The 27,507-nt window shown below is 38.5% G+C and overlaps 1 protein-coding gene across 30 annotated transcripts in view; it reads left to right on the forward strand.

The window, feature by feature from the left end:
* Window positions 1-27,507, forward strand: part of BLM (BLM RecQ like helicase) — a 169,672-nt gene that overhangs the window by 78,625 nt on the left and 63,540 nt on the right. For 27 of the 30 annotated variants that reach the window (XR_007475462.1, XR_007475457.1, XR_007475459.1 and 24 more), the window contains exons 2-12: window positions 7,629-7,730; window positions 8,679-9,379; window positions 11,256-11,418; window positions 14,239-14,360; window positions 17,709-17,841; window positions 18,488-19,191; window positions 20,963-21,154; window positions 22,572-22,690; window positions 23,640-23,753; window positions 26,388-26,486; window positions 26,695-26,843. The exons of 1 other annotated variant lie outside the window; for it this stretch is intronic. Coding sequence is in view for 5 of the 29 variants with exons in the window: in XM_049705760.1 (XP_049561717.1) it covers window positions 7,633-7,730; window positions 8,679-9,379; window positions 11,256-11,418; window positions 14,239-14,360; window positions 17,709-17,841; window positions 18,488-19,191; window positions 20,963-21,154; window positions 22,572-22,690; window positions 23,640-23,753; window positions 26,388-26,486; window positions 26,695-26,843 (2,594 nt within the window). In the remaining 24 variants the exon portion in view is untranslated. Of the gene's footprint in view, window positions 1-7,628; window positions 7,731-8,678; window positions 9,380-11,255; window positions 11,419-14,238; window positions 14,361-15,320; window positions 17,842-18,487; window positions 19,192-20,962; window positions 21,155-22,571; window positions 22,691-23,639; window positions 23,754-26,387; window positions 26,487-26,694; window positions 26,844-27,507 lie in introns of those variants that run through there. 2 more of the 30 variants (XM_049705758.1, XM_049705761.1) reach the window with 2 other exon arrangements.

Consider the following 27,507-nt stretch of genomic DNA (forward strand, 5'->3'; position numbering starts at 1 on the left):
ACCCCTGGGTCAGAGATACAGATGGTTTATTGCAGCAATACCTTGCATCCATTCCCTACACCCTAATTCCCACAGGGTGGTGTGATAAGGGCTAGATGATACCTGTGTATACAGTTGAGTGCATCACAGGAAAGAAACCCCAAAATTCAGAGACTCTGAGCACTCAAGGGTTTCTGGCACATCTGCACAAACTCCCTTCCAGAGAGAGCACTTTTTACCTTAGAATGTAGGCAAATCTCCCCTGGGTGAGAGGGGAAGGAGCCTTGAGGATTATTATCTTGAATGTAGGGAAACGTCTCCAGGGAGAGAAAAGAAAGGGCTTTATCTTTACTACTGTGAGATGTCTCTGGGGGAAGTGTGACTCCAAATCTCACCAGAGGAATACAGCAGCCAAGACCATCTGCTACTTCACATGTCCTTTGCTCAGAAGGCTTGGACCATGTAAGAATGTGAGAAATCCATGGAGCCAGATCCTGGATACTTTCTTCTGGTTTTTCCCCCACTTTACTAATGATCTCTTTAGCTGTGTGTAGTCTACTGGTAAATCTATCTGTTGAATTCTGAATCTTGGTTATTGTATCTTTCATTCCTAAAAGTTCTGGCAAGGTCAACTTTATAGTTTTCTGTTTACTGTAGATATTTTCAAGCTTGTCTTTTATTTTTGTAAACATAAGTTTAATTGCTTTATACTGCTATGTCTGATACTGTTTGACTATTTCTGTTACAACTAGTTCTCATTCCTGGTGCCTTGTTTACTTATGTGGTTGACAATTTTTGTCTGTATTTGCTATATATTGTCTTGTTGTGGGAACTATTTAAGGCCTAAGATAAAGGCATAGTCCTCCAGAGACATTTTTGCATTTGCATTTGGAAGATGCCTTGGAGTTAGGATCACCTTAATCTAAATTCATGACTTGGATTTTTAAAAAAATATGTGGGTGATAAAAATTGGGTTCAGAAGATTCTCAGGTTTGTGGTTTCAGAGTCTCTCCCACTCAATCCCTCAGCAATTGATAACTTTACTTATAGATACCTGAGGATAGAAGTGAGGTTTAATTTTGGTTTACCTTTGCCCAGGTGGTATAGCCCTTTGGGGTGCTGGTTTTATAGGGGAACATTTCCCACCATGGTTGTGCCCTAACTTTGATTCTGTCCATCTTTTTCCTCCAAGGCTAGCAAAACTGATGTTCAGATTCTCAGGATTAGACAGCTGTCCTCAGGACAAAAACAACTGTCAATGCTCTCCTTACCTCTCTGGGTTCCCACTTTTGGCCTGATCATTTTAACTTCTTGTCAGAGATTTACTGTATTTAATAATTTATTTTATTTATTTTTTTTTGCTTTCTATTTTTAATTCTTATTTGTTTGTTTGTTTGTTTGTTTTGCGGTACGCGGGCCTCTCACTGTTGTGGCCTCTCCCGTTGCGGAGCACAGGCTCCGGACACACAGGCTCAGCGGCCATGGCTCATGGGCCTAGCGGCTCTGCGGCATGTGGGATCTTCCCGGACCGGGGCACAAACCCGTGTCCCCTGTATTGGCAGGCGGACTCTCAACCACTGCGCCACCAGGGAAGCCCTAATTCTTATTTTGTATTGGAGTATAGTAGATTAACGATGTTGTGTTAGTTTCAGGTGTACAGCAAAGTGATTCAGTTCTATATAAACATGTATCTATTCTTTTTCAGATTCTTTTCCCATTTAGGTTATTACAGAGTATTGAGCAGAGTTCCCTGTGCTGTAGTGTAGGCCCTTATTGGTTATCTATCTGTCTATCTATTTATTTATTTATGACTGCATTGGATCTTCGTTGCTGCACGTGGGCTTTCTCTGGTTGTGGCGAGCGGGGGCTACTCTTTGTTGCGGTGCATGGGCTTCTCATTGTGGTGGCTTCGCTTGTTGTGGAGCACAGGCTCTAGGCGCGTGGGCTTCAGTAGTTGTGGCACGTGGGCTCAATAGTTGTGGCTCGTGGGCTCTAGAGTGCAGGCTCAGTAGTTGTGGCACACGGGCTTAGTTGCTCCGTGGCATGTGGGATCTTCCCAGACCAGGGATCAAACCCATGTCACCTGCATTGGCAGGCGGATTCTTAACCACTGTACCACCAGGGAAGTCCCTGGTTATCTATTTTAAATATAGCTGTGTGTACACAGCTCAAACTCCCAATCTATCCCTCACCCTGTATTTAATAATTTCTTATTTTATCCAGCAATAATCTAGAATAATTGTCAATAAGCCTTTTCAGTAAAGGACCAGATAGTAAATATTTTAGGCTTTGCAGACCATTCTCTGTCGTGACTTCCCAACTATGGTGCTAAAGTAGCCTTAGGCAGTATGTGAACAAACAGGCCTGTGAATCATAGTTTTGCCAACTCCTGATGTAGAATATATTGCATACTGATTATGCCAATAACATTTGTTAAATATTGATTACCCTATTTTGTTATGTTTCTCTCATTAAACATTAAACACTGTATTTTGGAGACTAGGATTTTCTCTCTCTCTGTCTCTCTCTCTCTCTCTGTCTCTCTCTCTCTCTCTCTCTCTCTCTCTCTTTCTACGTTGGGTCTTCGTTGCTGAGCACGGGCTTTCTCTGGTTGCGGCGAGCGGGTGCTACTCTTCGTTGAGGTGCGCAGGCTTTTCATTGCAGTGGCTTCTCTTGTTGTGGAGCACGGGCTCTAGTTGCACAGGCTTCAGTAGTTGTGGCACGTAGGCTCAGTAGTTGTGGCTCGCAGGCTTTAGAGCACAGTCTCAGTAGTTGTGGCGCACGGGCTTAGTTGCTCTGCGGCATGTGGGATCTTCCTGGACCAGGGGTCGAACCCGTGTCCCCTGCATTGGCAGGCGGATTCCTAACCACTGCACCACCAGGGAAGCCCTAGAATTTTCTTTTTCAAAGATGAGCACCATGCCATTTGGGGACTTCCCTGGTGGCGCAGCAGTTAAGACTCCATGCTCCCAATGCAGGGGGCTGGGTTTGATCCCTGGTCCGGAAACTAGATCCCACATGCATGCTGCAACTAAGAGTTTGCATGCCACAACTAAGGAACCTGCATGCTGCAACTAAGGAGCCCGTGAGCCACAACTAAGGAGCCTGCCTGCTGCAACTGAGACCCAGTGCAACCAAATAAATAAATGTTTAAAAAAAAAAAGCTGAGTACCATGCCATTTAAATTAGTTACATTTAATATGATTATAATATTTCTAATGCTAGTTCCCAGCCATTGTTATTTAGTATTCTTGTTTCATGCTTTTGTCAAATGAATTTTAGAAGTGTTTTTGTTGAGTTTTGTGAAATATTCTTGTGGTGTTTTAATTGGAATTTTGTTGAACTCACAAATTAATTTATGAAAAACTGTTACCTTTGTGATACTTAAACCTTTCATTTAAGAACATGAAATATTTCTCTATCCAAATCTTTATTTATCCTAGTAATATTTGGTCATTTTCTTTATATCATGAAGTTGTAAGTCTTTTGTTAGGTTAATTGGTAGTTTAATGTTTTTCGTTGCTATTGTTGATTGAATGCTTTTTAAAAATTATATTTTCTAGCTCGTTATTACTACTACATGAGAATGCATTTGACTTTTGTGGGTTTATATTTATCTTTTATTTACCCACTTTACTGAAGTTTTAATTATCTATTGTTACGACTGATTTTCTTTGAATTGTGTTGGTATATAATAGAATTGTCTACATGTATGATATCCTCATCTCTTCTTTTCTAGTATTTCCCTTTTTGAATATCTTTGCATTGGTAAGAATGTCTAACATGAGAGTGAAAATAAGAGAACAGTCTCATTTTAGCCCCTATTTTTAATGGATTCATCCCTGTTGTAAAATATAAGACATTGTATTGGGTCTTGATTTTAAGTACTTCTAATTTTATGTTTTAATATATCTGTTAGAAATGTTTTGAGTTTAACAGATGCCATTTCAAATATGCATTGATAATACATACTGTGTGATTCCATATATCCATATAAGTTCAGGAATACGCAAAACTAACCTATGGTGAATAAGTCAGTTAATGGTTATATCTGGGGTGTATTAACTGGGAAAAGGCACAAGAAAGCATACTGATATGCTAAAAATGTTCTATATCTCTATTTGAATGTTGTTCATGCAGTTATATACATAAGTAAAACTATATTGAGACATACACTTAAGATCAGAGAAGTAGTTAGAAGTAATTCTGTTTGTTACTGTAAATGTGATATGTTTCTTGCTTAGCCACTTGTAGGGTTTTAAAAAGAATGTTGCCCTTTAGTTTAATTTCAGGAGACTATGTCTCAGTCTTATCTGGTTCAATAAAGGTCCTCTCAATTTCTGGCCTGAATTATTTTTATTTGTTCAAGATACTGTTGAGATAGGACTCCTTTAATCATTTATTATTTGTGAGTGGTTTCTTTTACTACTTCAAGAAATGTCATTCGCTGGATATATTTTTTATATTCCAGCCCTGGATTGTTGTCATTCTCTCATACCTTGTTTTTCATTGATTTATTTATTCTTACTATGTATGGATATGGTTTTCTAGTTTACTTGTTTCATTCAATAATTTTTTTTGCACTGTTCAATCAGCTTTTTACTTATTTATATTGTTTTACAATGCCATGATAACTTCCTTCATGTACATGAGAGAAATTTTTAATCATTTTCCAAATTATACTTGTGATTTTTGTGGTGAGTCTAATTCAGAAGCCTTATCCGTTTCTGGGCTCTCATTGTTCATCCCCTTTAGTATTGTGAAACTTTGCACTAGTCTCTATTTATTTTCCATTTATTTTATTCTTTTAATTTTGTATCACTTATCTTTGCTGATGATGAACAATTTTTTTGCGTGTCAAACAATTTTATTGCTATTTTTTGCTTCTCAGTACTCACTAACTCCTTAAAAGCATTACTGCTGAAGGCTGTTGAGAAGGAAAATTGTGTACTTGCTACCATGCTTCAGAATATGACTGACTAGAGGATGCTACCCTGTGGGAATAACCAAAGAGCAGTGTAGCTTGAAAATAGGGAAGGGTGCCCCAGGGTTAAGGTTGACTACATTGCCAACTATGAATCCATAATGTGTCACTACAGTTACGAATCAAACACATGTACTATTGAGATGACTAAATATGCATATCAAATCGTACTGTGGAATAATATTGGAAAACTCTATTAGAATACCATGGCTAGGGGAATCCCCTGGTGGTCCAGTGGTTAGCACGCAGTGCTTTCACTTCAGAGGGGCACGGGTTCGATCCCTGGTCAGGGAACCAAGATCCTGCATGCCGCGTGGCACAGCCAATAAATAAATAAACCCTCTTTCTAAAAAAAAAAAGAATACCATGGCCAGTTTTGATATAAAAATAAATAAGGTATGAAAAATTGTAGAAAGTTGAGACAGGAACAATACAAACTTAGAAGGAATGTGGGGAAAGGTTAAGTAATGATGCCATGGACCATTTTGTCCCGCTTTGTCTTAAGGCTGAAGGACTGTGTGCCTCTGCCTCCGTGTCAGCCATCTAATCGTTTGAGGTTGAAATTTTGAGAGGGCAGTAGTGTGACTTCACTCTTTATCATTTATTCTTTGAAAAACTTCCATATTGGACAGGACCTTGGAGAGAGCATACTTCAGTGAAAGGCCAGTGCTTTTAAACTGGATGTAAAATGGAGAGGTGCCTTTGGATGTGCAGGGACTGTGGTCTTAAAATATTCACCACTAAAAATAAAAATCAGGGCTCCTTGGGGAAATGGCTGATTCTAAGTCTGGGGTAAAAAAAATGCACAAGATAAGTCTGGGGTGTCTTTTCATTCCAGTTAGTAAGGAAGCTCTCAAAACCTACTAAGTTTATGTCAAAAGTACTGAAGAGTCAACCTGGAAAGGCTCCCACTGGGCAAACGTGAAACAGTTTCAGAATCGATAAGGATGATAATTATATTGGATTAAAACATACCTAATGGTTAATTCATGAGTTTATAATGATGCTGAGAAAAAGATTCACAACCATTAGAGGCTGCTAGAGAATTAACTCATTATTTTGAAAACTAATAAATAAAGGAAAAGAATCCAACATTTATCCTGTCTTTTCTATGTCAGCTGTACCACTGGGTAACAAAATAATAGATCAGAGAACATTTCTCTTGATAGAACTATTCCAGCTAATGAATGAAGAAGGAATGACAGAATTAAAATATCACTATTTTGGGAGGTTGACTTCCAGAATGGTGAAGTGAGGACCTTAGGATGTGTGTACAGATGAAACAGTATTGGATGAGCTGATAATAGTTGATGAGTTGATAAATGTTGAAAGTGGGCGGTGGGTTGGTAACAACATTATTAAGATATAATTCACATATCAGTGTGAATTATTCAGTGTTTATTAATTAGCTGTTTCACCTAAAGCATTTTAAAGAGGAAGAAGAGGCAGAAATCATTCCTTCTTCTGGAGAAGGTGGAACAAAATCTATATCATAATCATCTTCATCAAGCTCAACACATGGAGATTTCCCAGTTGAACTTTCTACCAAGTTTTTCTTTTTTCACTGTTATCTAAATTAAAGCAGTTGTTAAACATAGCTTATTTTAATAATTAGCGAGTGGAGTATGATATATGTAAAACTTCATATTTCCATGAATATCATTTAGTATTGTTAATCCTTCCTTCTAAGATATATGGCATAAAATAAAAGGAGATCTCTGGTAAACATAGAATGGGAAAGAGGGTTATAACTCTCAGCTCAAATGAATGAGCATTGTTTACTAGCCGTATATTCTGCTATCCCATCTTCCTTTGGCCCCAGTAATTTTAAGGTGGCTTAAGCTACACATTATCCCAGGCAGTAGCTCAGCAGTGTCACAATTTGTTACACAAGAGGTGTAAATATGCTTGGTAAAAGTGTTCTTTCAGGTTGAAACTAGGTAATTATGAAGCACGGTATCTTGCTGGTAAACCATTGCTGTCATTGGTGGTGCTCTTCCTTCTTTTCCCGATTTTCCCCTTAGGCAGAGAATTCAGTTATTCCTTTGTTCTTTGGGTTTTCAGTGTGCGTCGATCATTTTCTCCCACCTCACTCCCATTCGGCTTCCATGTATGCTTCAAGCCTAGGCCAGGTCCCATTTTTCTGCAAGCCTTTTCCTAATAAGCCCTTCCCTAATGTCTTTTGTGCTTATTTTAGCATTGGGGGAAAACCAGGTCATTTGCTATTTAAGTGAGACTTCAGTTAGTTAAAGATTATAGGGCTTCCCTGGTGGCGCAGTGGTTGAGAGTCCGCCTGCCGATGCAGGGGACACGGGTTTGTGCCCCAGTCCGGGAAGATCCCACGTGCCGCGGAGCAGCTGGGCCCGTGAGCTATGGCCGCTGAGCCTGCGTGTCCGGAGCCTGTGCTCCGCAACGGGAGAGGCCATAACAGTGAGAGGCCCCGCGTACCGCAAAAAAAAAAAAAAAAAAAAAAAAAAAAAAAGGGTGAAAGATTATATATTTCAAATGTTACCGGTTGTAAATGTCAAAACAGTTTTTGACCAAAAAAACCAAAAAAAACGTCATTACTCTGGACACAGTTGGAACAGTGCTCTACCCCCCAATAAATAGTGTGATTAATGCAAAGTGCGTAACTCCACTGATATTTTTTTCTCTCACTTTTTAGGATCATGGCTGCTGTTCCTCAAAATAATCTACAGGAGCAACTGGAACGTCATTCAGCCAGAAAACTTAATAATAAATTAAGTCCTTCAAAACCAAAATCTTCGTAAGTATTTTGGTTGGTTTGCTTCCATCCAGGCACTAACACACAAGTGAAATACCATCTCTTTCAACTCTTTCATTGTAGAGATGAGGAAATGAAGCTGAGAGGGTCAGTGATTTTCCTACTTTGCAAATTAATGGTAGCGCATGTTTTAGCAATGCTAGGTAATGTATTGTTCAGCACCTTTGCATGGTTTCTAGCACATGGTTTTTGTTCAGTAAATATTCATTGAATGAATGAATACAAATCGTGTAAATTTGGGCAGATCGGTGTTTTTAATATTTTAATATAATTTTATATCCTTTTCAAAAACCATTTCTAAGGAAACTATAGCTCTCCAGTTCTGTTCTTTCCTCCAAGCTATATTCCAAACTCCTTCTAACAGTACCTAACATTTTATAATCTTTATTGTGCCCTTACCAGATTCTAGACACCATTCTGTGTGCTTGACTTCAAAGTCACCATTGACCTTCATGTCACTAAATCCATCCGATGTCCAGGACTCTTGCCTCTTTCACTTGTCTTTCAGATTTCAGCATAGCTGGCAGTTTTTGACTCTTCCCCATAAAACTTTTATCAGAGTAGAAACAAGTAGCCACGTTTTTTCGCTTACTCCGTCCCTTCCCTCTGGAGAGGCTATTAATTAAGGACTATGAGCCTGAGAAACAAAGTAGTAGGAATGGTCCAGATACTCTCAAAGCTGAATAATTAGCTTCTGAATAGGAAGAATCAGAGCATACAAAGCATAATTTAAGTTACCTTACACATTTTAAAATCAGAGAGGGAGATAGATTCTTCGCTCGCTCATTTGTGATACAAGGAAGTAAGTTGTTATATAAATTAGGGTTTTGTTTTGTATACTTGCTGGGTTTGTATACTTGCTGGGTTTTGTATACTTGCTGGGTTTGTTGAAATTAATCCATCTAATTCAGTTTTTCGATTATTTTTCAGAGGTTTCACTTTTAAAAAGAAAGTATCTTCAGCCAATGATGTGTGTGTAACTAGTGTGTCAGTAGCAAAAGCTCCTGTGTTGAATGATAAAGATGTTAATATTACTGAAGCCTTTTCCTTCAGTGAACCTTTTCCCCACACCACAAATCAGCAGACAAAGATCAATGACTTTAAAAATACTCCAGCTGGACAGCAAACTAAGAGAGTTGGTTCAAAACCGTTATTGCCAAATTTGTCACAGGTTCCTCAGGAAGTTTTATGCACTACCCAGAACACACTGCTTGTAAAGGAATCCCGCGATGCTACTTTCAAGAAATTAGAATTTAGTTCTTCATCAGATTCTCTTATTACCTTCAGTGATTGGGATGATATGGATGACTTTGATACTTCTGGAGATTCAAAAGCATTTGTGACACCACGCCAAAACCACTTCATAAGAGTAAGCACAGCTCAGAAATCAAAAAAGTCTAAGAGGAACTTTCTAAAAGCACACCTTGATAAAACAAATACAGTAAAGACTGATTTGACTCCTTCCTCCTCTGAGAGCAAGCAGGCATTTTTGACTAAGAAACAGAAGGATGACTCAGAATGGTTAAATAGTGATGTGATTTGCATTGATGATGACCCCAATTCCGAAGAGCTTATAAATGAAGATACTCAGGAAAATCATACTTTAAAAACTCATTTGGGAGAGGAAAGAGGTAAAAATTATTGTTTTATTTCATTTCAAAAGGTTGTATTTATTCAAAGCTAGGCATTGGGAACGGCAGCAAATATGATTTAGCTTTTGTCCTTAGGATGTGCAGAGGTGCTTATACATCCTAAGCACCATCTGTTGGCCACGTTCTTGAGGCAGGGCATACTAAGGAAATGAAAGATTTTATTCTGCTATTTATGTAAACAACAAGGATAGCTCCGTGATTTTATATATGAAGAAATATGTAGAGGGACTTCTCTGGTGGCGCAGTGGTTAAGAATCTGCCTGCCAGTGCAGGGGACACAGGTTCGAGCCCTCGTCCAGGAAGATCTCACATGCCACGGAGCAACTAAGCCCATGAGCCCCAATTACTGAGCCTGCACTCTAGAGCCCATGAACTACAACTACTGAAGCCTGCGCACCTAGAGCCCATGCTCCGTAACAAGAGAAGCCACCACAGGGAGAAGCCCGCGCACTGCAATGAAGAGTAGCCCCCTCTCGCCACAACTAGAGAAAGCCCGTGTGCAACAACAAAGACCCAATGCAGCCAAATAAATAAATATAATTAATTAATTAATTTTTAAAAAAAGAAATATGTAGAGAATATAATGCTTAGTGAAATAAGTCAGAGAAAGAAAAATACTATATGATATCACATGTGGAATCTAAAAAATAATAAAAATGAATCTATATACAAAACAGAAACAGACTTGCAGACATAGAAAACAAACTTATGGTTACTAAAGGGGAGAGGGAAGGGGGAGGGACAAATTAGGAATATGGGATTAACAGATACAAACTACTATATGTAAAATAGATAAGCAACAAGGATTTATTGTATAGCACAGGAAATTATACCCAATATCTAGTAATATCCTATAATGGAATATAATCTGCAAAAAAAACTGAATCACTTTGCTGTACACCTGAAACTAGCACAATATTGTAAATCAACTATACTTCAATAAAAAGAAAAGAAAAGAAGCTCCATAGAAGTTAAAATGGCTTCTTAATGGTCTACTGGCTGGTTGGTAGTAGAAATGGGATGTGAAACTAAGCCTTTGTGTTATAATTCTTTTATGGTTTGTACCACCTAATGTTGATGTATAATATGATATAATCATGCTATTAAAGTATTTTAAATTACATGCAAATTGTTTTCTGTTTAGATCTCATAGTTATTAGATGTCTAGAACTTAATAGCTGACGTTAGCCATATGTGGAGGTACCCACGTTATGAAACAGTTGTAAATATGAGACTAATATTTTTAAACACCTGAATCCCATCAAGGTTACTATAGGGTGAGAGAGGACTGAAAAGTGATTGATAATAAGCAAAACTATAGTCTAATCAAACATGTTGCTATTTATGAAGAGAAAATTTGGTTAAAGGTAAACTAGAGAGCAACAGTTTGGCAGTGTTTTCCCACATAGTCAAGAGAGAGACACTCTGGGAGACTTAAATAACTAAGACACCTTTGTGGTAAAGTAGAGATTGTTTATCTATATAAACAACAGTGTTTGTACAATTATCAGGCTTACTTGTACTTCACTCTTATTTAAGTGTGAATGAAAAATAGAGAAACGAAAGTACTGATAATAAGGATGGTTTCATAATTTAACTGGAGACAGTCATGAAAATCCTTAAGCAAATCGTCAGCCTCAATCCAGCACTCATTGGACTTAATCCAGTTGACTCAATCATCGTTTATGAAGAAACAAGGCAACACTAACGTGTGAGAGGAGAGAACTCGTATTGCACAGAGTGGTGGTAGTGCTTATGACTTGCTCAGAGCGCTCACAAGTGCTCACACCCTGTTCTTTCTGTCTCATTAATATTAAAATAACCTATGTTTATCAGCTGTTTTTTTGTACTTTAGATAATTGTGAAAAGAAGAAAAACTTGGAAGAAATGGAATTACATTCAGTTGAGAAATCTTCATGTGTTGAGCTTGATGAAGATGATTATGACATAGATTTTGTTCCACCTTCTCCAGAAGAAGGAATGACTTCAACCTCTTCATCCTCTTTAAAATACTCTAGGTAAAATAGTTTATTAATTAATAAACATTGATTCTGGGGTAGCTGAAGTAATTTTAGTTACGTAGTATCATCTCAAAATTGATTAATTTCATGCTTCTGCACAATTTATTTTGTATCCAAATGAAAGCATCAAGAAGTCCCTATTTATTTACATTTTATTTAATTGTTGGTATTCTAAAGCTGTAAAGTTCCATTATGATTCATTACATGGGACCTCTAAACAGTTTTATGTAATTGATCTTGGCATGTGGAATATAGTCCTAAAGATACTGTATTTCCAATCTCATGTATCTGAAATGACCCAAAACTAACACCTTATTTGTGAAGTGACTTAGTATGTAATGTGTTCTTTTTCGTCTTCTTCGTTTTTACTTTTTAAAAAATCCAAATAGAATTGATCATTGTATTTGTCATTCACTGAATTTTGGTAAATTAGTGACATGATTGTGGTTAAGTGGTAGTATTATGGGAAAAATAGAGTCCACATAGTTCATTATAGTTCATTAATAGCTGAAAATATTAATAGTCTTTGTTACCTCCATCCTCACCCCAGTCTAAATCACAGTTCAGTTGAGTGGTCTGGTATATACTCTGCTGTTAACCATATTTTGATGAGAAACAAATCCCTCTAGTATATCACCTGAAGGCAGGAAGGAGGTGTTTGCCTGCATAACCTAGTTTTCTCTAGGTTTTTGTTTTAACAGGTGGGTTGAGATGTTAAAGGAGGTGGGAAAGGTTGAAGCATGATTGCTGTTAGACAACAAAACAGAAAAACTGTAAGAGCTCCCCTCTTTCACCTCCCAGTAGAAATTGAGACAGAATTGTAGGAAAAAAACTGAGCAACAGTTCATATAGCATTCATCAGCATTCTCTTTTAACAGGAGCAGCAATTGAGGCCTAAGGAGGAGCAGGGGATTGTCTGGGGTGATAATTAACGGCAAATGGACTAAGATCCAGTGTAGGGTTATTTTCTGGGCCATACCATTCCCTGTTGACTGCCTGGCTTTTTTCTTTGTTTATTAAAAAAGTGTGTATTGCACAGACAATATTGTAACCACATTAACAGGATACTTACTGGTAGTCTTACAGTCCAACAAACCGAACATTTTCTGTATCCACATTAAGTTTTTTTGTTTTTTTTTAATTGAAGTCTAGTTGATTTACAATATTGTGTTAGTTTCAGGTATACAGCATAGTGATTCAGTTTTGTTTTGTTTTGTTTTCAATTATATTCCATTATAGGTTGTTACAAGACATTGAGTATAATGCTCTGTACTATACAGTAAATCCTTATTCCTTATCTATTTTGTTTCTGTTCTCCTAATTTGTTCCTCCCCCGTTCCCTAGCCACATTGTTTTGTTTCTTCTCTACATGTGTATATGATTTTTACATTGCCATAATCAACATGTAGCTATAATTTTTCAATCTGCTTTTCTTTTAACATTATTTTTAAAACATTTTACATATTGCTACATAGTCATTATTTTTATTCCTTTTAATGGCTACATAATTTAATGAATTTTCATACCATAATTTATTTTACCTAGATCTTCAGCAGTTGGAAAATGGTTGTTTCCAAGGTAAATTCTCTCTATATTTTTCCATTACAACCTAGTATACATATTTGTATACATTATAAAACTAAAACAGAATTTTCACAAATGATACTGTATGTGCAGTGCACACAAATTTTCTGTTATATTTTATTTCATTTTAATGTGCTGGTTGTGACTTCTGAATTAATTTCAGAGGTGTAATGGTCAGGTAATATATGACAGAAAAGAGAACATGTTTTTGTAACTCCTGTATTCCTAAACCTCTTTAGCTGGGCCTCAAAATCCTCCATCTTCAGACCCCAAATTACCTTTACAGCTTTATCTCCAGTAATGCTCTTACAGTAACCCTAAGCTCAGTAGCCTAATGAGACTTATAACATAGTTATTCATCATTCTTTGATTTAGTTAGAAGATTGCATTCCAAAATCCTGCTTTAGAAAAGTACAGTTGATTCCTGAATATCGAGTAAATAGAATTGTCTTTTTTATCTCTCCTTTGTAAGCTGTCACTTTTCCATACCCATCATTCAAGGTTTCCTCAAATCCTACTTTCTTGGCAAAGCCTTCTCAAGTTCCAGAAAGTGTTATCTTTCTTTGGATTGCCATAGTACCCTCTCTTTAATACTCCTTTAGGACTATTTATTTTGTTACTTTTAAAAACTATTTTTTATATCCAATCAGACTGACCATGTTTATATGTGTTAATATTGGGGCCAGGGTCTTCCCTGGTGGCAAAGTGGTTAAGAATCTACCTGCCAATGCGGGGCACACGGGTTTGATCCCTGGTCCGGGAAGATCCCACCTGCCACGGAGCAACTGAGCCCGTGCACCACAACTACTGAGCCTGTGCTCTAGAGCCTGTGAGCTACAATTATTGAGTCCACATACCAAAACTACTGAAACCCACGCGCCTAGAGCCCGTGCTCTGCCACAAAAGAAGCCACCACAATGAGAAGCCCGCGCACTGCAACAAAGAGCAGCCCCTGCTAGCCACAATAGAGAGGGCCTGCGCACAGCAACGAAGACCCAATGCAGCCAGAAATAAATTATTAATTAATTAATTAATTAATTAAAAATAATATTGGGGCCAAAAGATGGAAAACTTTGAGTGCCAGCTAAAGAGGTTTTAGAATAGAGGAGACAGAAAGACATGTTCCTCTTTTCTGTCACATAGCATCTGACCAGTTGTGGAAAATATTAGAGGAAAAAGTATGCATTTGGTCTAGTCTGTACTGTGATCAGTTTAATATTTTTTAATTTGTAGTGTGTTGAAGGATCTTGACACCTCTGACAGCAAGGATGGTCTTAGCATATCAGAAGACTTGTCAAAATCTGAGAAAATGACTACAAAACAGCCTAATCAAGAAACCAGCACAAGCTATGATGGTACAAAAGTGTTTGGGACATAACACATATTGTAACTGCTTACTTATGAAAACAAAATAAGATTGTATTCTTAACCTGTGACGGTATAGTACACGATGGTGAGCTCAGTTCCTTTTCCTGTAATAGTGAATCATCCATAATAACCAACCACCATGGGTTAACCATTGTTGCTCGAACAGCTCAGAAACCGAGAAACTTGTTTTCTCACAAGGTGACTTTCTAACAAGTAACGTTTTCAAAATAGACAATGAATTATTTCTCTTACTGAACCAAAATTTTGCCTTCCTGTAACTTTAATCTTTGTGAGATAAGTCTGAAGCGCCTAGCGCTAAATAATGTTAGATCTTTTACCTCTTCTTTATAGGTACTGGTTTCTAGACCTTTCATCCTCCTGGTTCTCTGGGTTTGATTCTTGGTGTCCGCTTGAAGTTTAATACTTTTTGTTTGTTTGATTTGTCTCTAATTCATTTTTAACTTTTCTATTAAATATCTGGTATAAATAATCCAGTAGCACTACAAGGCTTTGAAAAACAGCTGTCTCCTTTCCCACTCCTGATTCCTACTTCCCAGAGGCTTTTTTAGGCTAGAGATTTGTGTCCTTCTATTCTGAAATTTTTTCTGGTATCATTCCTTTTTATTTTGTTTTTTCTTTTCTCTTTCACTCTTCTTGGAACTTTAATTATTGGGCTATTAGACGTCCATTAATTAACTTTTCTATTTTTCATCTCTTGCCTTTTTGCTTTCTGGGAGATTTCCTCAATTTTTAAATTAACTCTTTGATGGAATTTTTCATTTTCATCAAATTAATTTCCAAGAGCTGTGTTGTATTCTCTGAGTATTTCTGTAACGTTTTCTATCCTTGTTTGATGGGTGCTGTACTTATGGGGGGTGTGTGTGCAGGCACACGCACATGTGTAGCGATCTCTGTGTGTTGTTCCTGTTTCCTCTGAATTTCTTTTTGTTTATTTTGGTCTCTGAGTTTATTGTTAGAGATGTTCCTGAAAAACCTGATGTTGTAGGCACTCTTCTAAGTGCCTTAATATTAACTAATTTAATCCTCACAGTGATCCTTTAAGGTGGTTTCTGTTATCCTGTTTTACAAATAAGGAAACCCAAGTACAGGAGAGTTAAATAATTACTCATGGTCATAGAGTTAGACAGCAGCAGAGCTAGGATTTGAACCCAGCAGTCTTAAGGCTCTTGAGTTTACATTGATAGCCACTGCAGTATACTGTTTCTGCCTCATTAAGTTTCACTGGTTAAAATGGTTAGTGAGGACGAGAGCAAGGACAGAGTCCCACAGAATGTCATTAGCGGCCTCCCTCTCAGCTGACATCAGTCCCTTCATCACCACTTCTTGTTCATCTTGTTACACGTCTGCCTTCAGACTGTTTCTCTCCCTTGTCCACGGGGATGCAAAAGACTCAGTCATATGACTCTAGAAGTTCAAGGTCTGAGGCAGCAAGAGGGAACAGGTGGGACATTGGCTCTAGAGTGATGCAGACCTAGTATACAAGCCTGCCTCTTCCCACTCCTGGCTGGGTGACTATGCCTAATTAATTAACCTTCTTTGGACCTCAGTTTCTTCTTCTGTTAAATGAGGAAAATAGTGCCTGCCTTGCCCAGTAGTTGTCAGGATTCAAGGTAAAGTGCCCAGCATACTGTAGGCCTTCAATAAATGGTAGCTGTCATTATCTGCTAGTCTAGTAATCCTTTCAAAGAAGGAAATACGTTGAGATGGCTGGTTTATTTTTATGAACTCTTGCTAACTCTATAATTGTTTCCTTTTTTTCTTAGAGCTCACAAAGCAGCCATTTGATAACATGTTCTGGAATTTTGCCTTGAATTAACTTTAAGATCACCAGCCTGAAGCTTTTGGCATCCCTTTAGAATTTTTTTGAAAATTAAAACAATATTTGCCTGTCTTCACTCTTCCATCACCTCTCCTATTCACTAGATGCCGCATGCATCAGTGACATTTTCTTTGCAGGTTTCCTTTGTACTCTGAGGTGTAATCTGTCTAGACGAAGACTTGAGCTCCTTTCCAATAGCTGTATCTCTCTGAGCCTGTCTTGGTTTTCATTTCCTTTGGACTGTTGTTTATGCTCCTCTCTCCAATCCAGTGCCCATTCTCCTTGCAGAGAAAACAGATGTGAAACAGGAACCCAGCAAGTCCACTTTTACCATTTCATACTTCATGACCCTATTTACATCAGCCAAAACTAGTAAAAGTCCACACCCCCAGGTCATTTTCACACAGACGCATGCGTCCCATCGTCTGTGTTCTGTCCCCACCACCACCCCTGTCTGTCCTCTCTTCCTCTCCTTCCAGCCCCTTAGACCCTTCAACCAGCTGCCCTCGGTCAACAATTTCCCAGTAGCGTCATTCTCTTCTCTGATTGTCTTCTGAGAATACTGTTGCCTCTGCAGCCCACCTAAACTGTTTATTTCTCCTGCATACCTTAGGCCCCAAGGTAGGTAGGCATCTTCCTTGCTTCCCATTGCTACCCTAACCCATTTTTTTTTTCTTTCCGTCATATAAAGCCACCCCTCCTTTGACATTATTTCTTAGTTACATAGCTGAAATTTAAAAGTGTGAAGTGGGCTGGCCAGATTCAGATGTCCAGACATTGTTATCAGGAATTTCTCTCTTTCACACCTGCCTTCTCTCTCTTCTCTTTCATCCCATCTCTCCATCTCAATCTCCCATTTCCTTCCATCTCTGTTTTCTGCTTTTCCTTGTGTTGGTCTTATTTTCAAGCTTGTGTTTTTCTCCGTGGTGGCAGAGATGGCCACCAGCAGCCTGTCCAACTTGTTAAAGAGAGAGGTCCTCTTTTCCAGTCAGTCGAAAAACTCTTAGATCTCATTCTCATTGAGCTGCCTTACATCAGATGCCCACTGAGGACGTGGGAGTGGGGATGGGAGTAGTCTCCAAAAAGAAAGTCCAAGTGCTGTACCGTTAGGAAACACTGGTTGGCAGGCAAACCAGAGCAACAGGTGAGGTTCTTACCTGTCCATACTTTATAATGTACTTTGTATGGGCATGGTGAGATTTACACCTGAAGTTAGTAAAACATCATGAACTTTTGTATCTTACAACAACTTTGGTTACCCTAAGAGAAATAATAAGAATTAACATGAAATGAAAGGATAGCATAGTTATGAGCTCTTATGATCTAGAATAGAGACAGTATGACTTCAAATTATTTCATAGGCAGATAATGGGAGAATATATGGTTGTTTCTAATCTCGTTTGTAAACTACTTCAAGTTTTACATGCATGGCTTTCAAATTGTTAAGTCTTTTTTGTTGTTGACAAAAAATATTAACAACATAAATACTTTATAGCTAGACAGATAAGTTTACAGCAGCAACTTATTCATGTGATGGACCATATCTGTGAATTAGTTGACACTATTCCTGATGACAAGCTGAAAACTTTGGATTGTGGGAACAAACTGCTCCAGCAGCGGGACATAAGGTATCGATTTTTCTCCTTCTGGAATATATCTGATTGCCTTTCCAACACTACTGTAAGTCACAAATGTATGGGGCAAGATTTCCAGGCATTCTGGCCAAGAAATTGAATAAGATAATTATCACTTTGTCTTTTTTTTTTTTTTAATTGGAATGTAGTTGATTTACAATGTTGTGTTGGTTTCAGGTATACAAAAAAAGTGATTCAGCTATACATGTACATATATCTATTCTTTTTCAGATTCTTTTCCCATATTGGTTATTACAGAGTATTGAGTAGAGTTTCCTGTGCTATACACTGTGTCTTAAATTTATTACTTTTTCAAATGAGGGCTACCTGCGCCGCGGTGGCTACCGCCAGCAGCAGTCTCAGATGGCCTACTGATTGCTTGACTTCAGTCCCCAGTGCCCTAAACCATTCAACATTTAGGTCCAGCCACACCCCAGTCATTAAAAGTCTCTTTAAAGTTGCTGCAAAAAACAACAACAACAACAACAACTGTTCCTTTAGCATTTGTATTCAAATTTTTAAGGTTGGAAGAAAGAGGATATATTTTGCCACAATCTGGCATGAAAACTAAAGATAAACTTGTGTGCCTACCATAGCTGACTACTTATAATTAATTTGATGTTCTGTGCTCTCTCTTCAGAAGGAAACTCCTGGCTGAAGCAGATTTTAATACGAGTGATGCCAGTGTTCTTGGCTCATTGTGGAGATGCAGGCCTGATTCACTTGGTAGCTCTGTGAAGGATATGGCATCTGTTTCCCCACCTTGTGCATTTCCAAAGGGTGATTCCTGTCCTACAGGGAATTCTGTTAAGGAGTTCACTTTTCCAAACCTTCCCTCAAATTCCATTTCTACTGGGGAGTGTTTACTGACTCCTACCCCAGGAAAGACAGGATTCTCAGCCACCACCAAGAATCTCTTTGAAAGACCGTTATTCAATTCCCATTTACAGGAGTCCTTTGTAAGTAGCAACTGGGCTGAAACACCAAGGGTTGAAAAAAGAAATGAAAGCTCTTATTTCCCAGGAAATGTTCTCACAAGCACTGCTGTGAAAGATCAGAATAAACACACTACCTCTATGAATGACTTGGAAGGAGAAATCCAGGCATCCTATGATATTGACAGTTTTGACATAGATGACTTTGATGATGATGATGATGACTGGGAAAATGTGATGCATAATTTAGCAGCCAGCAAGCCTTCCACAGCTGCCTATCAACCTATTAAGGAAGGTCGGCCCGTTAAATCAGTATCAGAAAGAATTTCTTCTTCAGCCAAGACAGACTGTCTTCTGGCATCTACTGCTCAGAATAAAAACTTCTCAGAGTCAATTCAGAATTACACTGGTAAGTTTAAAATAAATTGAATGCTTATATTTTATGTGAAAACAAAACTGTCCAAAATAGGAATCGTATAAGAAAAACCATAGCAAATCATCATGGCCTGAAAACAACATTGTTTCTATGCAAATTTCTGCTGATAATATGAATTACAAATCACAATTTCAAAAGCAAGTTGCTCTTTTGTCTCTGTAGCAGCTGTAGTTTTATAAAATGTGTAATTATAACCTATTGTAGTAAAACTCTAAAGTCATTACAAATGTGCTTTGCCTTTAAATTAACATTTTTCAGTCCCTAAAACAATAAAGCTCATGAGGGCCAAGTTTTTAATGATTATGGGGGATGGATAAAAAGCAAAGCTGAATTTATGTTAAAATTGTAATTGTGTGTATTTTTAGAATTCTGGATTGATGAGAACTGATCAGTTTATAAAGTAGAAACATGTTTTATGTCTTCAAATATTAAAATTTAGGACAGCCTAAGAAAGATAAGAAGTCAGAAATTTCTTAAATCAGTCAAGTTATTTCTTTTGGTCTAGAATCATTTTAATTCATTCAGCAGATATTTATGGAGTGCCCACTGTGTGCCATGTTCTGTGCACAGGTCCTGGTAATAGATGAGTAATGAAGAGTTCCTGCCCTCTTGGAGCTCACAGTTTACTGAGAGAAGTTTTTGGAAGAGTGAAATTAGACGTTGTAAAGGCTGCAGAGAAAACCCAAAATTAATTTTAAAACCTTACATCGACCCTATAAAGTTATCAAAAAGTGGGTTTTTTTAACTGAAACAAGTTTATACGTGTAAGTTTTTGTAAAGTACAGTCCTCCCTGTTTTTGCCATTGATGACTTAATGCCACGGAGGTTGTTCTTACAGTTCCTCTGTTGACCTTTAAAATAACCATTAATGGATTTATTTTTGTGTCATGTTTGGGCATGTCATACTTGGTGTTCGCAGTTATCTTTGCGGTGGTTGAGTGCCGGGGTTGATGTAACCGCCAGCACTGGCGTGAGCACCTCTTGTTCTCTGTGCGGAGCCAGAGTTGCAACAGCGAGGAGGCAGCATGGGGGTGGGCGTGAGAGACGCCATGGAAGAAGAACCAGAGGAAGTTGGGGTGATTCTGCGGTTTCAGACCCAGTGACTGGGAATACCGTGACACTGTTAACAGAAACAGGGAAGTCAGGAGGCAGGCAGATTTGGAGCAAAGCTGAGGAGGGCTGTTTTAAGGCTTGTTGAGCATGAAGTGTTGGGAAGTCGTTCAGGTAGAAATGTCTGGTGGACAGTTCGAGGTGCGTGCAGGACTGGAACTTAGGAGGGCATCCGTCAAGTCTTAAGAAAGAGATCTAGGCGTTGTGTGCACATCGGTGATGTTTAAGGTTATAGGACTAGGAAAATTCCAAAAAAAAAAACCAGTCTAAAAAGCCCAGTCCCAAGTGTCCAAAAGATTCCCAAATTTAAGGGGCAAGTGGAGGAAATGGAGCCAGGAAAGGGAATTTAAAGCGAGTAGAAAACCCATGATTATCTTGAAGGTCAAGAGAGAAGGAGAGAATAAATAGTAGTGGTAGATGCTACAGAAAAGTCAAGGAAAGACTTGAATTTGGCCCTTAGGATGTCTCTGGTGGCTTTGACACTGGACAGCGAGGAAACCCTGATAAACAGGTAAAGAAGGATGTGCTGCAAGGAAACGTACACCAGTGATTATGCAGGGCAAAGGGTTAAAATGCTAAAACTGATTTGTTACAGTAATGCCCTGATTTCTCTTAACATTGATTATTTTCTTAGACAAGTCGGAGCAAAGTTTAGCATCCAGAGATCTGAAACACGAGCGTTTCAAAAGTCTTAATTTTCCTCATACGAAAGAAATGATGAAGATTTTTCATAAAAAATTTGGCCTGCATAATTTTAGAACTAATCAGCTAGAGGCGATCAATGCTGCACTACTTGGTGAAGACTGTTTTATCTTAATGCCCACTGGTATGTATTTTTAGATATGAATTGGCAGGAATCCATTGGCAGATGTTAAATGAAAGCCCTTTAATAAAAATAAAAAGAACCTACACAGTATTTCTATCATTTAGGGACCTCTAAACCTCCCATGCCATAGTTAGGAAAGAGTATCACCTCAATCCTCTATTCTAGTTGTTGATATGATAGCATTATTGCCCTTTAAGATTTTCAACTCAAAGCTCGTTGTGTTGAATTGATCTAGGATTTTCCTTTGGGAATTTTTCTTTTTTCTAGTCGAAATTAGCCTGGAACATGAGCCAAAAAGTTAACTGTCAGAGACCACGACCATTTCTGGCAGTTTATCTGGTACAACCTAGTGTTGTATGGTGGTTAAAAATCATCAGCTTTGGAGCGATGCCCTAGGCTTAAAGCACAGTTCTGCCACTTATTAACAGTGTGGACTTGAGCAAGGCACTTCACTCCCTGAACCCCAGTCTCCTCGTGTGCGCAGTGGGGATAATACCAACGTGCCCACTTCACAGAATGTCTTGAGGATTAAGTGAAAAGCATTGAGTGTAGTTCTTTCTTGTCCTCAGTTTTGAAGAGATCCAGGACTTTTCATCATGCTATTAAAGTTTATAACAGCTGTTCAATGATTTATAGTCATCCAAATAAGAATATTAAATAAGCCATTAGGATAAGAGGCATGGGGACACTGTAAATCAACTATACTTCAACTAAAAAAAAAAAAGCAGCAGCAGCATAGGGAGTTTGGAGTTTCATTATTCACATGTAGTCTTCCCTCTGCCTTTTACTCACCTTTGTTGTGACCTTCGATCAGTTGTTGCCATCGTCATTAAATAATGTTGCCTGGGTATCCGAATTTTTTCAAGCTGATTTTAAATTTTAGACAGTGTTGGTTTGTTTAATCAGCAGCATTTCATACTTCATTAACTTGTTCAGTCTGTGTCTTCTGATTTGACTCCAATTTGGTACTCCAAAACTAAAGGTGGAGAGGACCCTGGCATTGATCTCGTCCAGAGGTTTGAGGCGTTGGTTCAATGGTAGAATTCTCGCCTCCCTCGTCCAGTGGTTTTCATGGCTTTCCATTATCCTCTAGGGTTTCAAGGGGGCATTTTTCAGGGTCTTTCTCAAGTAGACTTTTAAAGTAATTCTGTTGCGTTTAAGTTTCCTGCCCTGATTCTTGCTTTTGCTATGATATGCACATACATAAGATGTCCCAAGAGATCATTTTTACACATTTAAATTGCCCAAGTATTTTGGCTCATTCAAATATGGCATATTTTGGCACCATGGAGAATATCACTTGGTGTCCTATTAGTTAATTACTTTAAATATTATATGTAATTTATATTGTAACTTTTGCCTTCATACTCTCAAAATAGAATCTGACAGATTTTTTTGTTGTTGTGATTTCTTTTAGGAGGTGGTAAAAGCTTGTGTTACCAGCTCCCTGCCTGTGTTTCTCCCGGGGTCACTATTGTCATTTCTCCCCTGAGATCACTTATAATAGATCAAGTCCAAAAGCTGACTTCCTTTGATGTAAGTTAAAACACTACCAATTATAATAAAAATGCTAATAAAAACATAATTTAAAAACAATTATATTTCAGTACTCTGGGTAACCTTTTTCATTAAATAGTTCATGGATTATAAGAATAAAGCACGGCAGTTATATTAAGTTGTACATTTAAGAACAAGTCTTTGAGAATTCTGGTACAGGTAACCTTCTGGAGTTCAGTCTGATTTTACTCTAGAAGAATGTATTTTGGTAAGAACTTTTAACCTGTATTTTACTGATGTAAATTTTTTTTTCTAATATGGAAGGATTTCTTTTTTTACTCCTGTCAGATCAGCTTAGTTCTCTCTCACTCCCTTAATATCTTAAAATGCATACACATGTGCATGCCCACACACATATGTCCTTTTTCCTCCTGGCTGAGGTTAAGAAAGTACATGAATACAGTCTATTAAATCCTACATACTGTGATCAAACAGAACTGTGTTCAGCTTTATGAACCACCACCCCTCAACAAGACCACTGGTTTGATTTTTCTTCCCAAGCATGTTTTAGTACAGTTGGTAGCCATTGTTCAGCCATTCATGATGTTATGGTCCTTTCAGTGTTGTTATGCACTAAAACCCAAGATGCATTTACCTTAAAAAAAAAAAATGTGGTCATACATTAGGACTGGAACCTTCTGGATGCTGAATTCATATTTATCTTACTTACAGATATGAAAAGCTAAGGAAGTAAAGAAATGGGAAAAAAGAAAAGAAAAGGAAGTAAACAATGAGAAGAATATTTGACTTATGGTTAACAAGGGTTTTTAAAAAATATGTACTGATTACTTTTTATTATGTTGAGATTCTCTTTCCTTTGACAGGTGTGATATGTGACTTGTAAAATATTTATGAAACCTACGGATAAATGTAATCTTGAGTCAGATTAATGGGTAAAATTTAAATTGTTTACTACTTTTATGCTTAGATTCCGGCTACATATCTGACAGGTGATAAGACTGACTCAGAAGCTACAAATATTTACCTCCAGTTATCAAAAAAAGACCCGATTATAAAACTTCTTTATGTTACTCCAGAGAAGGTTTGTATTTATATCATTATTTTAAAATACTATATTAAAGCTCTTTTAGAAAAACAACCCATTTCTCCCTACTGAGTAAAGAAAAACCCAGTCTTTCCCTTCTGTGTTTCTCTCCTTTACTACTCACATAGAATATTTCACTTCTAGTCACCAAATGTATGGAGGTTTTTCCTTATATCAAGTGGTTCTCTGTCAACTATCCAGAGATAGTGTCAGGTCCCACAGGTTAAGGGCTCAGTCCCACAAGATTCTTACCACTCTGCTTCAGGGGCCAATCCACAGGGTACTCGCAACTTCTGTCTGACTTGGCTACAAATCAGAGGTTCCCGTGACCTCCTCCTGCTTGAATTCAGTGACTTGCAAGAGCAGCTCACAGAACTCAGGGAGACACTTACATTTACCAGTTTATTAAAGGCTATGGTAAAGGACACAGATAAACAGTCAGATGAAAAGATACACAGGGCAAGGTCTGGGAAGGTCCTGAGCACAGGAGCTTCTGTCCCTGTGGAGTTGGGGTGCATCAGCCTCCAGTACGTGGATGTGTTTGCCAACCTAGAACCTCTCTGAACCCCATACTTTTGGGATTTAATGGAGGCTTCCTCACGTAGGCATGAACAATTATTGACTCCACTTCTAGTCTGACTCCCTTCTTTGGTGGATGGGGGTAGGACCGAAAATTCCAAGTTTCTAATCACGGCTTGGTCTTTCTGGTGACCATCCCCCACCCAGGAGCCCACCCACAGTTGCCTCAAGAGAACAAAAGATGCTCCTAGTGCTCTTTTTTTTTTCGCTGCACATTGGGTCTTTGTTGTTGCACGTGGGGTTTCTCTAGTTGCGGCGAGTGGGGGCTACTCTTTGTTGCCGTGCACTGGCTTCTCTTGTTACGGAGCATGGGCTCTAGAGCGCAGGCTCAGTAGTTGTGGCTCACGGGCTCAGTTGCTCTGTGGCACGTGGGATCTTCCCAGACCAGGGCTCGAACCCGTATCCCCTGCATTGGCAGGCAGATTCTTAACCACTGCGCCACCGGGGGAGTCCCGCTCGTACTGCTTTATCACTTAAGAATTTACAAGAGTTCCAGGAACCCTGTGCCCAGGAACTGGGAGTAGAGACCAGTGTATCTTTTCTATTATCTCATAAAAGCCCATTAGAATATGTATATTTTAAATTTTTTGACATAATTTCTGATGTACAGTTTAGTGCAAGAATTCCTGTATAACTTTCACAGGAAACCCCAAATGGTAGCATTTTACTGTAATTGCTATTTCATTCTTTCTCTCTGTTTCCCTCAAACATTTGAGAGTAAGTTGCAGACGTATCCTTTTAACCCTAAATACTTCACTGTCCATCTCCTAAAAACAAGGAATTCTCTTGCATAACCTCAGTACAGTTATCAAAATTAGAAAATATTCATTGATGCAGTACTATTACTTTATCTGTAAACCTTATTCCAGTTTCACTAGTTGTCCCAATAATATCCTTTCTAGCAAAAGAAAATCCTAGATTATGCATTGCATTCTGTCTTTCATGATTTTGACAGTTTTGAAGAGTGAAGGCCAGTTGTTTTGAGGACTGTCCCTCAGTTTATGTTTCCTCCTGATTGGATTTGTATTCATCATTTTTGAGGGGAATATCACAGAAGTGGTGATATGTTCTCAGTGTATCCTATCAGGAGGCATTTGGTGTTGATTCATTCTATAATATTACTGGTGGTGTTAGTTAACTTTGATCATTTGGTTAAGGTGTTGTTGTCTGCCAGACTTCCACTGAAAAATTACTCTTTTTTTGTGATTATTAATTACAAAAATAAATGTAATTTTTTTTTGTAATTGTAGGTATCCTGTTGTGGAATACTCTTGAGACTATGTAAATATCCTATTACTCATCAGACTTTGACCCAAGAGTTTCATCATCCCTTGATGATTCCCCATCAGTTATTATTGTAGTGCGTGCCAAATGATGATTTTTTTCCAATTTAGTTGGCATTCTGCTGTAAGGACAGGCTTTTCCCTTTACCCACATATTTATTTGTATCAATATGAAATCATGGATTCTTAATTTGTTCAGTAGGTTATAATCATTTACTATTATGTATTTTGATGTTCTAATTGTCCTAGGTTTGGCCAGTGGGAAGGCTCCATCAGACTGGCTTCTGTGACCTTTTGACATGTCTATCAAGACGTGGGTGCCAGAGATGGTCATTGCTACTGGCATGTCATTGCTTCCAGGCCCAGTTATGGACAGAGCTACAAAATATAAATATATGTACATATATATATGTATATATGTACATATATATATATATATTTCCCCCAGACAACACACACACGTAACACACGTCTGTAACCCTGCTACCAGTGTAAACATGTGGTGGCTCCCAAATACACTAGGAAGAAAAATTCTTTTAGAAGCACTGACCTAATACAAAACTGTTTGCTAAATGTGGGTAAACATTCTAAAATGTCTCATTTGCTATTTCCTATTACTTCTAATTCTATTTGTAGATCGAAATCAGAACCAATTTTATGTGGAGGTTTTAATACAACTTAAGTCATAGTGGAACTTAAAGACAACCAAATCCTTAAGGTGATATGTTTAAATGTTTTTAAATGTCTGATTAATGCATTTCTGGTCTAGGTCTGTGCAAGTAACAGACTGATTTCTACTCTGGAGAATCTGTATGAGAGGAAGCTCTTGGCACGTTTTGTTATTGATGAAGCACATTGTGTCAGTCAGGTAAATACTGTTCTCTGTGTCTTGAGATAGCAATAGATTGTACTACCAACAGTATATATATTTTCAGAGCCAAGAGAAAAAGTATTGAGTGAATTATTCTGCTATTTCACTGAAGAATAAGGTGGTTCTTAATATAGTGAGCAGTCTTTGCTTTATATAAGGAAGATCCAAATAGTCTGAAAAGCAGTATTTTTTTTTTTCCAACTAGTGGGGACATGATTTTCGTCCAGATTACAAAAGAATGAATATGCTTCGCCAGAAGTTTCCCTCTGTTCCAGTGATGGCTCTTACTGCCACAGCTAATCCCAGGGTACAGAAGGACATCCTCACTCAGCTGAAGATTCTTAGACCTCAGGTGTAAGTTGTCGAAAGTTATTAATTTTGAAACCCTGGGGCAGTGGTTCCCAGATTGCTGCACATTAGAATCATCTATGGAGTCTTAAAAATCCCAATGCCCAGGTTGTACCCAATGCCAATTATATCAGAATTTGGGGGGCTGGGAGCCAGTATGGTTTTTGTTTTTTGTTTTTTGTTTTTTCGGCTGCATTGCGTCTTCGTTGCTGCGCGCAGGCTTTCTCTGGTTGCGGCAAGTGGGGGTACTCTTTGTTGTGGTGCATGGGCTTCTCATTGCAGTGGCTTCTCTTGTTGCAGAGCACGGGCTCTAGGCATGCCAGCTTCAATAGTTGTGGAGCGTGGGCTCAGTAGTTGTGGCTCACGGGCTCTAGAGCTCAGGCTCAGTAGTTGTGGCGCACAGGCTTATTTGCTCCATGGCATGTGGGATCTTCCCGGACCAGGGCTGAAACCGGTGTCCCCTGCATTGGCAGGCGGATTCTTTTTTTTTTTTTTTTTTTTTTTTTTTTGCGGTACGCAGGCCTCTAACTGCTGCGGCCTCTCCCGTTGCGGAGTACAGGCTCCGGACGCGCAGGCCCAGCGGCTATGGCCCACGGGCCCAGCCACTCCGCGGCACGTGGGATCCTCCCGGACCGGGGCACGAACGTCCCCCGCTTCGGCAGGCGGCTCT

Source organism: Orcinus orca, chromosome 2, assembly GCF_937001465.1.
Source record: "Orcinus orca chromosome 2, mOrcOrc1.1, whole genome shotgun sequence".
NCBI lineage: Eukaryota > Metazoa > Chordata > Mammalia > Artiodactyla > Delphinidae > Orcinus > Orcinus orca.